General features: G+C 40.2%; 1 protein-coding gene across 1 annotated transcript in view; it reads right to left on the bottom strand.

The window, feature by feature from the left end:
* Positions 1-12851, bottom strand: part of ABCA4 (ATP binding cassette subfamily A member 4) — a 304087-nt gene extending 291236 nt beyond the window's left edge. The window contains exons 1-3 of the mRNA XM_040359994.1: positions 12651-12851; positions 10597-10690; positions 7005-7146 (exon numbers count right to left, since the gene is read on the bottom strand). Coding sequence (XP_040215928.1) covers positions 7005-7146; positions 10597-10690; positions 12651-12716 — 302 coding nt within the window. The 5' untranslated portion in view covers positions 12717-12851. The remainder of the gene's footprint in view (positions 1-7004; positions 7147-10596; positions 10691-12650) is intronic.
* Positions 12852-13220: the final 369 nt, after the last annotated feature.

Genomic DNA, 13220 nt, shown 5'->3' with positions numbered 1-13220 from the left:
CTGAAGCTTCCCTCCAACCACTTTGCATATTATTTTATATATACTGGGATTCTGTACTTGCCAAATATGCTGCAGAAATCTCCCTCCACTGAGACTGGCTGTAGCCATTTTAACTACACTTTTATAAAAAAAACAATGCCTTCTGGATGATAAATGTGTATTGCAGGGATGTAAAAAACAACAACTTTGAACCAGATTCCTACTTTTTTTTTCTCTCTAGAGATATAATGGTTTGTTTCACTGTGTCCTTTGCAGACTGACTCTGAATTGTGTACTTTCAATGTTATAATAAAAAAAAGAAGAAGTATTTAATCCTTGGGGAATATCTAACCAAAATGATATTCTTATTGCAGCGGGGGCCTAAAATCTGACTTGTATCTTAGTTCAGACTTCTGAGAAAATCAATAAGCCAATCATGCAAGCAGGAAATTACATTTCTGGGGGTGTTCTGTACACTGCTGGTGTACAAAATATCTCCAGGTTCCCATTTTCCATTGAATTCTTCATAAAATTACAGCAGGTGTGGATGGAAAAGGAAAGATCATTTATATATGCTGTATTATTTTTATTTACAACATGGCCCTTGTAGCAATTATATATACTGTATTATTTTTTATTTGCTATATATTTTTCGATGAAAATTAAGTTACCCTTGAAATCCATTTTTCAGATAAATACTTAAAAAATATTTCAGTGCTCCTTCCATGGGTCAAAAGTTGCAGCTATTACTATACAAATAATTAATACCATCATTTTTTTTTCTGGAAAGTGAATTTATAGCCAACACTTTGTGTTCTAATGTGCAAGAGCTAAAGCCTCTATTGGGTTTTTATTGCTGTCTGTGTCCCTGCTTGTTTTTTTCACTCGATTTGTCCTTGTGATTGTTATTAGAGAAACAGAAAATGATGGATAACAATTGTTACCAGTACAAGAGATGAGTGTAAATCTTCCAATTACTTAACCATATTAAAATAATTTTGAGAAAAGGAAAGATACCCCAGGGGGCTTTGTATTGCAGCTAGAAATACTAATATTCATTATGATGTCAAAAACATAATTTATTAATACAGACTAAGCGCTGACAAGGCATATCTGTTAGGTTCAAAAACATGCATGCAAAATAATACAATAAAAACATGTATATAAAGGAACAATCGTAATGATACATATACAGTGACATGTCAAGATGATCAGGTATTACAATAATAATGATAAAAAACCCTGACACATTTTGACCTTGCCATAACGTTCTTCTTCAGGGAGTAAGAGAGGGGTGCTCTGTAAGAAAATACATGGTATGGGTAAAATAATTCATAAAACAAGAGCACTCTCCACAGTCAAACATCTACAGTGAGTGGTATAGTCAAGATGGATATAATTACCCATTAACGGCTGGGGGAGGAAGACCTCCTCATATGTTGGGTTCAAGAACCAAACGAGAACCCTGTGGCTAAGGCCAACGACCCTGATGACCCACATGAGAGCAGTGAAGGGGGTGAGGTGAAAAAAGCCCAAGTTGCAGGTACGGAGACCAGACCCAGATCCACGAGAAGTAGCATAGGTGCCGCGTGGGCCTGGGTCCTAAATCATGTTTTTGACATCATAATGAATGTTAGTATTTCTAACTGCAATACAAAGCCCCCTGGGGTATCTTACCTTTTATCAACCATTTGGGGTGTGCAGCGCACTTACCCACTGAAAGTATCGCTATTCCCTTCTCAGCCCAGTTTCACACTGGGTACAATTTCCTTCGATTTGAGATGCGATTTCACATGTGAAATCGCATCTCAAATCGGCGGCATTTGCCGGCAATTGTCGGCAATGACACTGTCCTAATCGGTGCAACGCCGCATCTGCGGCATTGCACCGATTTCAAAAAGTAGTTCCTGTACTACTTTTCGCGATTTACATAGACATCTGTGCAGAAACCTGCTAAGATGTCTCTTAAATCGCGGCCGAAATCGGGACTGCCGGCAGGAGTGAAATCGTGCGAGTTCAGCTGAACTCGCACGGCTTCACTCCCGCAGCCCAGTGTGAACCAGGGTTTAAAAGAAATTTGAACTGTCTATGGCTTGCCTAAAACTGGAGAGTGTAAAATCTGGTGCAGCTGTGCATGGTAGCCAATCGGCTTCTAACTTCAGCTTGTTCAATCAAGCTTGAAACCTGGAAGCCAGTTGGTTTCTATGCAGGGCCGCACTAGATTTGTACTCTCCAGTTTTAGTAAATCAACCCCTATGGCTATTTAGAATCCAATAGAGCAACTACCATTACATTTTAGACTGAATCACCTTGAAAACAGTTAACTATTTTACATTTATATTAGCATTTTTGGTGTTAAAACTATCATTGTGTCTCATTAAAGCCAATTAATTCCACCGCTCTTGCATTATCCATTAAAATTTACGGAAATTTAACATTTTGTGAATAACACCATTATTTAAAAATAAATATAAAAAATACATTTATTTATTATTGCTATGGTTCTGTATTTGCAATACATGGGCTGTGACTGGGGTAGGGTATTTTAAATCACCACCAATAAATTAGACTCTGCAAAATAAACAATATAACATAGAAAACACATAAAAGATTTGGTACATAAGCTAAATTGTGCTATAGGAAACCTCTAGTAGTGAAATTGGAGTGGAAGTGTCAAGTCTGACAATGTAATATCGCTCAACCTTTGATTACATATAAGAACAAGTCTTCCCTTTGTTCAATAACATGTATGAAACACACAACATATCTCTAACCTAACGATAGTAACAAAATACTTCCTTAGATTCACCTGAAAGATCAGTAGGATATTGACAACAATATCTAGACATTTTAATTAAATAATGTGGCCTTCAATGGGCACTGGGCAGTGTTGGAATCCAGGAATAAGCCGACAGGGGGGACATACCCTAAATACAGGTCATGATAAAGAGTATCAAGTGTCCGCCATTGCTTACCTGTTACAATAAGCTGCTATCAAGTATGTTAGTAAAATGTATCTATGTGTAGATCGGCTACAGGATGCTTGGTGAAAAAAAAAAAAAAAACATACACTGGCAGTGTCTAGGACTATATTAGACACCATGACACCTATTTTCTTATCACCCGTGTCACATATCCTGTAGCAGGCAGCTAGTGCTATCAATGAGGTTTTTGTTTTTCCAGGACTAAAACGGGATTAAACAGCCTCTGCTTGTTGTCTGCAGCTTTTTTTTACCTGTCTAGTGTTTGTAAGTTGAAGGTCTGTGTCCTGTCACTTGGTGATCCCATGACCACACAAACACTATTAAAAAATGGATTCCTTTTTTTTTTTTTTTTTTTATAATTTGGATCTTGTTTAAGAGCACTGCATACCTTTGTGTATACTAGACAAAAAGTTGAAGTTTCCCCAGAGAGATGCTGCTCCGCTGAGCTTTGGAATATCAATCAAGCATAAAAGCATGTTGCAATTGTTCATTTTATTCCAAATGATCAGCAAATGGTCTTATATGGACCACTAAAGAGATTGCATATCAGTCAGATTATACAATGTTATATTGAGGCTTGCAAAGGTATACATTAGCAGCCAATATTTTGGCGTGCTTTAAGGTAGACATACACATATAAATACACAAACGCACAGAGGCAATTCATGTAATAAAAATTAAATTAAAATATAAGCAGATGTGACAAAAATCCTTCTGTACCTTTAATTTAGTAGTTAAAGGGGTTGTAAATAATTATTTTTTTTTAAGGGTTAGGGTTTCCCATTGAAGAATAAGGCTAGGACTCAGGAATTAGAAGAGGTCAAAGGTCAGAAGGTGGGTTCCCAGACGTCAAAGGTCACGGGGCGTGGCTGACCCACCTCCACCAAAGTGTACCGCCTACCCCAATTAAGTCGGGGAATGAACAAGTCGGGGAAAGCGACCTGGACTTCTGGGGTCCCTCGGTGGCTGTTTTGGCTCCTCCCTGCAAGAACTAACCCCCTTCATGGGAGCTCTCTCCCATGGGGGTTAGTTCTTGCGAGCGCGTTCCCGTGATACAGCCGGTGGCCCTAGCTGCTCACTGTATCACTTGGCCCCGCCCCCCGGGTTGCCGCGTCATTGGATGTGATTGACAGCAGTGCTAGCCAATGGCTGCACTGCTATCAATCCATCCACTCTAGCCAATCAATGGGCAGACTGAGCGGAGAAGAGGACGTTGGGGGTGAGTGCAGCAGGTGAACGGGCTCAGGTAAGTAAAACGGGGGGGCTGGGGGGCTGTAACTGTCAGATGTTTTTTCACCTTAATGCATAGGATGCATTAAGGTGAAAAAACATGAATCTTTACAACCCCTTTAATATAAAGCGTGCATTAAATATTTATTGGCATTATTCAAGTATAAGGGATGTACAGTACTTAAAGTGTAAAGGCCAGTGTTGATGTACTTTCATTCACTTCAAAACTGCTTCACTCCCCATACGTCTTTAGGAAGAAAAGTATTTGGGAAAAGGTACAGCTTTGATTGTGCCTGCAGGGGTGGAAAACATGCTGCTCAGAATATGGCTTTACACTGATGACTCCTGACTAAGTTTTCCCAAATACTTTTCTACTGCTTTGAAATCCGATATACTCACAACAAAGTGTGGAGTACAGATTGCCCCAACAGTATAAAGACAGAAGGGCCGGAAGCACCAATGGTGATAGTGTAGAGGATTCTTCTCCAGTGATAGTTTGCCCTTTGTCACTGTGATTATTGTGTTTCTAAAGTACCTCTGATGAGGAACCTCTGAGGCTAAAGCAGGGCTGGCGTCAGTTACTGTACTTGCTGTTCCTGAGCATTATATGAAAGAACAACTTCACATCATCATTTTAGACGTGCATCCATGTTGGCCAGTGGGTGCTGAAGACTTTAAAAGAGAGGTGGAAATTCTGGCATGTGAACGGAGTGTGGTGTTTTTCGGCAAGTGTTCCATATAATCTTTAAGCTGGTTTGCCAAACACGAGTGTGAATGGCAACATCATCTGGTGAGCTTGTTTCCTAACGGGAGTTGATCTCCCATTTATCACTTTGGTGGAGGAATTGAAATCATCATCACACATATTGCTTTTGCACTATTCAATCAGGACTGCTTTTTTGGTGTGGATTTATAAGACTATTAGACTTTATTTATATTCCCCCCCTCCCCCATATTTACATACATTTTGTTTTCATTAAAATATATTTTTTTGTCTTTTTGGGACAAATTTAAGAGCGCTACTGTGAATTATATTATATATACATGGTTATATATATTTTTTTCATCTTTTGTTATGTTTATGTTATTTAAGTAGCAGCTTTGTTTTTGTGAATTTTTTGCATTCCTAAGCACATTGCTTTCTGCATTTATATTTCTTAGCAATGCCCATACTAAATATGTCTGCAGATGTCACTCAAGGCTGCAGTGTGCAAGTGAACGACAGGTCATACTTCATATTCCCATCGCACACATTCCTGGATGAGCTCTTGAATTTGGGTGCTGTAGCAACAACCAGCTGGATACTGGTACAAGTCACAATGAGAATATTTGCCAGCACACCATGGAACGACGTAAATATCGTCCAAAACAGATGATTTATTGCATGATCACAGCACAAGGAGTGCAACGTTTTGGAGCCACGCAGGACCCCTTCGCCAGGCATGTGATGATCATCACATGCCTGATGAAGAGGTCCTGCGTGGCTCCGAAATGTTGCACTCTCCTTGTGCTGTGATCGTGCAATAAATCATTTGTTTGGACGCTATTTACGTCGTTCCATGGTGTGCTGGCAAATGTTCCTAATTAAACCACAGCTCCCCTAATGACACGTACAGTGTCTGCAGAGAAACAATGTTTCTTTCAGCCTTCACTTCCCCCTGCACAGTGGTACTACACTCAGAGCCACCTAATGCAAGGAGAATATACTACACCTGCCTACAAGTTGGTGTGGGTTAGGAGACCTTCACAGTGTCAAAACTTTTAAGCCGACCCCGCAGCCCTGTATGTAGCATCTATACCAACTTTTCTCTCGCTTGCTGGTTGAGGTATTTTACAATATGATCTGCTGTCTCCATACAACAAAGTTATATATGATCCATACAAATGCAGGTCAGGCCAACAGAGATCTCTACTTGGTGGCCCAGTCGGTAACTTATCTGGTCAAAACTGGCATGGCAATCTAAGCAAGTGCCAATTGCCTATATCAATTGGGAGACCCTAGTATATTTTGAATCAACCCTATGAAATATGAACCAATCAGCTCGAGAATATTATCCAAGTCGATACATTAGGGAGGAAAGGTCAAGGGGAATACATATTTAGCAATAAGGTTTGAAAGGAACCTTATTTTTGATAAATCTTTACATATGTGGGCCCGTAAAGTATTTCTGCCATTGGAAAACTATGCAGGCTTCCAGTGAGAATTTCCTTTAAAAAAAAGCTGGAAATGCCAGCAACCAGGAACAATCATGTAGAAAGCACAGTCAGAGAAAAAACAAAAATAAAAATGAAATAAAAAATCTTTATCTCTGTTCCAGGGCATCAGCATTACATCAGGAACTATCATTTTGAAAAAGGAAAGGTCAACAATGGCAGGCTTCATATATCCCTCATAAGATTTCCTTTAAATGGTACTTTGGGGAGTACATGGTAGCAGTGAGGAAGTCATCTGTTTGTTAACAAGATACGTATATATAGAGACATTGCAGCCTTTCTCCTTCTGGGTAAAAAATGAACTAGTGTTACTGAATTTCTAAATTTCTCTCCATGAAGACTAAACACAGGTGCCTTTGAAGAATGCCCCTACCCCCATACCCTTGCCACAGATTTTAAGGTATTTACCATGCCTCGTAATGTTTTTCAAAGACTGCAGGGGAATGTTTCACCTGCGAATGAACTTTTTCCTTGACGTGAAAAAGTATAGCTAAGTATGAAGAATCACCAACAAACGCCATGTCTCAAAGGGATATCAGTAGAATGTAAATATATTGCCATCAAGGCTAATCGCTTAATACAGGCATGACTGCTTACATGGAATTGTTGTAGTTTGAAACCACGCCAGGCAACTCTCCACGTGTAGGGCTTCGAAAACAAGGGTTATTGGTATTGCAGAAAATTCCGTGTAACCATGGCAACATCCCTGCCGAGGGCAGCGCCTTGTTTGGAAAATGGCCTATGTAAATGGATAAATATTGGGAGGAAAAGAATTAAAATTTAGCTTTGTGTGTTAAAATAACACTTGTGAAAACATCAGAAGCCTATGTGCTACATTCCAACAGTCGTTTGCTTTTTCTTTTCCCTCTTTCATACTTGTGTCTGGATTTTATCTGTTAGAAGGTATGCATGTATTAAAACCCATGCCGTTGAGAGGCAAAGCATGACGTCCTATACTCTGCAATGACTGGTGGAAACGTTCCTATTCATGATAAGATAATAGTACTTTAAACAAATATAAATAATTGTCTTCTTAATGCTGCAAAGGTAACTGCAGGTCTGTACAGTTAAAATAAAGTTAATCTTTACAATAAATCAAGTCATAAAATATACCTTCTGGAATATGTCATCAGATATCTAATAATGCAAAGCTATCTAACTAAACATGACCCATAATGAAACAATATCAATAATTGTGCCATTTTTGCACCCTTTCTCAAATACTTAATGGACATGCCTATTTGCACTACACCAAAAACAATATGTGCAATAAACACATAGGGCCAGATTCAGCAAGAATTTACGCCGGCGTATATATAGATACGCCGCGTAAATTGAAAGCTGCGCCGGCGTATCTTCTTTCTGTATTCAGAAAGCAAGATATGCCGAAATTAGCCTAAGATCCGACTGGCGCAAGTCTCTTACGCCGTCGTATCTTAGGGTGCATATTTACGCTGGCCGCTAGGTGGCGCTTCCGTCGTTTTTGGCGTAGAATATGCAAATGACCTAGATACGCCGATTCACAAACGTACGTGCGCCCAGCGGAATTTTTTTACGTTGTTTGCGTAAGGCTTTTCCGGCCTAACGTTGCTGCTGCTTCTATGAGGCGTATGCAATGTTAAGTATGGACGTCGTTCCCACGTCAAATTTTGAATTTTTTACGTCATTTGCGTAAGTCGTTCGCGAATAGGGCTGGACGTAATTTACGTTCACGCCGAAACCAATACGTCCTTGAGGCGTACTCTGGAGCAATGCACACTGGGATATGTACACGTCGGGTCACCATCTATTTACATAAAACCCGCCCCCCTCATCCTCATTTGAATTAGGCACGCTTACGCCGGCCCCATTTACGCTACGCCGCCGTAACTTAGGAGGCAAGTGCTTTGTGAATACAGCACTTGCCTTTCTGACTTACGGCGGCGTAGCGTAAATACGATACGCTACGCCGCCGTAACAATGCGCCCGGCCCAAGAAGTATAACACAAAAGCTTATGTTAAAATGGAACTTTACCGATAACAGCTTGATAAAAAAAATTTACGTTCTATAGCATTACTATTTATGCTACCAAAACGAGTCTTGTAAATTTGCCTCCAGCATTGTTTCTGTTTCTTCTTGCTGGAGGCTGCCATTTTGCTAAAGCCCAGAGCACCTAGACAGAAGTATATCTTTAGGCTGTCAGCAGATCGACCTCTACAAATTTGTCAGTGCCTAAAAAAAGAGCGAGCTACTGAGCATGTGCAGAGCAGGGTGAGACCGTTTACTACTGGATTTTAAACAGTATGGGCACTTATTTGTAATGTTTTACATAGCTATACCTGCAAAAGGGACCCGTCTGAAGTGATCTAGCAGGACTTTTAAAGGGGTTGGAAAGAAGGCTTCTCTATAAAAAAAAACCTGTGTGCAGCAGCCTCCTTCCTGCACTCCCTAATACTTATCTGCGCCCCATCTCTTTCCAACGATGTCCACGAGGACTTTGGCCATTTGAGACGCTCCTCCTGATTGGCTGAGGCATTGGCTACCGCTGCTGTCAGTCAACCAATCGGGAGAGAGAGGGGGTGGGCCCGGGCCAGGGCTACATGTCTGAATGGACACAGGGAGCTGTGACTCGGCTCGGGAGCCCTCATAGCAAGCTATGACAGGAGAGAGGGGCCAGGAGCACAGAAGAGTGACCCGAGAAGAGGAGCATCTGGGGTGCTCTGTGCAAATCCACTGCACAGAGCAGGTAAGTATAAATTTTTGTTATTTTTAGAGAAAAAAAGCAAGACTTTACAATCACTTAAATTTTTTTAACTAAAGTTCCACTTTAAGGTGGCTAAAAGAAGCCAAAAGTCACCCCCACCGAACCAGTACAAATCACAGTAGAGCATTTTTTAGAACAGAAGGTATTCACATGTCTGTTTCCATCTCATATCCTAAAAATAACGGGATTATTCTTCATGTTGTGATAGTGGGTGGAGCCATGCAAATCATTTATGCCCGTAAGCTATCTGTGTATTCAGAAACATTGGTTGAGATATGTAAATACCTTCTGTTTTAAGAAGGTTTTACTGTACTATATTGGTTTAGTGGAGGGCTAATTGGTTTATTTTAGCCCTTCTGAACACAATCTGTTTGGTTATATCTTCTTATTGTTATCCAATCCCTTCGCCATACAAGATTATTTTTTTCCCATGCACTGCACAACAAGCCGAAAACAGCTGAATGCAGTTTAGAATAAGTGGTTCTAAAATAGTGGGCTTTATCTGTGAGATTCATCAGTGGTACTGGGATAAATGTGAATCCCTTCTGTTTCAAGCTGGCTCTGTTGTGCTATGCAATAAACAGATACTTCAGTGTCCTACATAGCCCATGTGAAGGCCATATTTACCTGCACAGGGATGCATAGATGTTCTGTGCATCTCCGTGCAGGCAGTCCAATTGATGTCCATAGGCAGGCAGCTGCTGCACAGACACTGCTTTCGACATATGTGTGGTTGTACAACCCCAAACGCAGACAGTGTGCATTCAAGGCCATGCACCTGCATGAATGTCAAATTGGGAGCAACAGCTGGATCCGTGCAGCCACTGCATGATAATGAACATCAACTAGACTGCCTGCTTGGGGATTCATGGACAAGCTGTGCATCCCCGTGCATGAAAACACAGCTCTAGCATGGCGTATGCCAATATGTCCCATGTGAACTAGGCCCTACCATGCATTTATATGTGTTACCATGTAATTTCCATGCAATCACGTTGATTTTAATTGAGAAATAAAAGCGCAGCATAAACTGACTTTAGGGCCCATGTACACTAATCTTGGAAATTTGTGAAGGTCACTGGGAGTTTGGGTCATGTACACACTAATTTATTAAATGTTAGGGTAGACGCTTAAAATCAGTTGAAGGAAACCTTACTGAAAGAACTATGTGCATTGCCTTTGATGACCTCCTTCCGGAAATGCTTATTGCATGGAGCTATTGAATCTCTGACTTGTATACTTGTTGCAAGCTCAGTTCTTTAATGTTTTGAAGCTATTGGATCCACATCCACATTTTACAGAAGAGGAGGTCAGCAATGGTAGCTAATATTTCACTCACTGCCCTAAGGCCTGCCATAGAAAAGTATATCACTTATCCATTAGAAATATAAGGCAGCTCTGCCTATTGCTTCCATATATTGCATATATAAATAGGAAATACTTACATTCATGTTGGCCATAGAGTGGATTTGCATTTCTTAGCCACACCAGGATCAGGATCAATGACAAAGGCCAGAAAATTTCCACAAAAAAGCGAAGCTGGTTACATAAATGGTTAAAAGATCATTTGAATATTACAGTTAATACAAAAAAAAAATGCAAATAATGACTTTAGCCAAGTACAAAGTACATTGTGAAAAAATGCTGAAAACAGTAGAGCAGTTGTGAAATCTTAATGCATATTTTGGCTGTAACTTCACACTAAGACGTGCTTAGGTGCCCTTAAAGCAACTACCCTTAGGTAAATATAAAGTAACATTAGTTTCATCTGAGACAATTGATATGACACACATGGAACAGGTCTGTTTGCAGCGAGTGATGGCTACTATAGGGTGAGGAACGTATAAGGTATGTGTCACATCTGGCACTTCACTTTCTCACCTCATCTTGATAGCTCTATAAATATCAAGAGACTTAAATGAAATTCCAAATGTGTTAGCTCCATCCAAATGGCAATGTGAATTCACAAAGGAAATATAATGCTAATAATACTTTAAAAAGGAACTTGTTAAAAAGAGTTTTGCCCAAAGTGAGTAGACAGAATCTATTGTCCATAACTCGTGTATTTTTTAAATATATTTTATATACTGTATGTCCTTAAGACAAACCGACAATGGTTCTAATTGTGAGCATTGCGTGTGATTTTATGGCATTTTTTTTACCCTCAAGAGGATGATAATAATGTGATGAGGGCGGATACTGTGCTGGTAAAGGAGGACTAGTGTTACATCACAGCGGGGCGTGTCCTTTTCAGGACGCCGCCGGCCGTTGTGATGGCAACTGTGCAGTGTTGACGGCGCGACTCGCCGTCAACACTGCGCATGCGCGGGATTACGCGGTGAATACTGGGAGATCAGCATTCACCGCATCCCGGAAGAAATACAGGAGGGCTTCAAGGTGCCCTCAATGAAGATGGCAATGTCCATCACAAGTTTTTATAAAATATCCTTTACTGCCAAATCGCGATCGTGGCGGCTGCAAGATCGGCAATAGTAAGTAAAGAACTGTGTATTTGAACAGCAGCAGAGTAGTCTTAAAAAAAAAAACGTTTCCCAGCAGAACCTCCGCTTTAACAACAAACCTACAGTCCCTGTCTTGTTTGCACCGCCTGTATACTGCTGTTCAAAGTATATAGGGCCTAAAGGGCTGGTAATGACCTGGGGGGAGGGGGGCGGGGAAACCCATGCTATTTTTCTCAATGATTTTCATCCATATTGCAGGGACCAGACATTACATTAAAGCCGCAAGCAGTTTTAAATGACTTTTTTTCTTAAAGTAACACCCAGCAGGTACGATATTTAAAGGAATTTTTCAATTTTTTTTTCACTTTAAGCATCATTAAAATCACTGCTTCATAATGGCCACTCCACTAATTGTTGCTTACGAAGATGGTCTTGCATGTATACATGTATTGAAAATCTCTGAATAAAACGGTTATTGATAAAAAAAAATCACTGCTCGAGAAAAAACGACCGTTTTTAAAACTTTTTTTTCGATTGGTACATGTTCCCTGGGGCAAGACCCGGGTCCTCAGCCCGTTTTACGACAATAACTTGCATATTAGCCTTTAAAATTAGCACTTTTGAATTTGAATGTTCGAGTTCCATAGACTTCAATGGGGTTCTAAAAGTTCACGCGAACGTTCGGTTCTGGTGCGAACCGAACGGGGGGGGGGGGGGTTCGGCTCATGCCTAGTCTGATGAGACCTGCCACTAACGCAATTCACCATATGGCCACCTATGCTAAATCCATTGGGTGAAACGTGTAAGTTGGCAAAGTCTCATTTGATGAGGGACAGAGAATCTGTCTGACTTATCTGGTACCAATAAAGCGTGTTGTGGACCTGTAAAAAAACACAGCTTGTATACTTTACAGATGGGATCAAAATTATAACTTAGCTTCTAATCTAATCCGTATACTCAAGTACATAACAGCATAAGCATACTATTTAGTTTCCTATTTAAAAAAACTACAATTTTTTCCAGCATGTACTTGATACCTTTTGTCGCTTTCTAAGTGTCCAGTTCTTCCATAGCAGCAATTTCACCTTGGCACTGAACCTCATCTTTATGCAGCTTGATGGCCTGCAATCTGAAAATTGACAATAAGCAGTTATAATATAATGTGGAGATTCATAATGACCGCTTTCCCTCTAAATACTTACATTAACTAACCAAGTCTGTCATGATAAATCATATATACCCATTTGGGTGAAAGATCCAACACCTGCTAATACGTCCTGCTACCTCTGGTGCTCAGTTTTAAATACTGATATGAATGATTATTGGTCTTGTTACAATTTTTTGAGTGATATTATATGGCAATTTTTTTATGGCAGTATAAGCAATTGTGAATGCAAGACTGTAAAATTCCAATATCTTAACTGTACTGCAGCTTTCCAAAGGCACACATTCATATACTGTACATTATAGTGTCAACAGTATTGGAACACCTGCCTTTACACGCACATGAACTTTAATGGCATCCCGGTCTTAGACTGTACGGTTCAATATTCAGTTGGCCCACCCTTTGCAGCTACAACAGCTTAAACTCTTCTGTGAAGGCTGTC

Source organism: Rana temporaria, chromosome 7 (genome assembly GCF_905171775.1).
Source record: "Rana temporaria chromosome 7, aRanTem1.1, whole genome shotgun sequence".
Lineage (NCBI taxonomy): Eukaryota > Metazoa > Chordata > Amphibia > Anura > Ranidae > Rana > Rana temporaria.
This window is presented reverse-complemented; position numbering and strand designations above follow the sequence as displayed.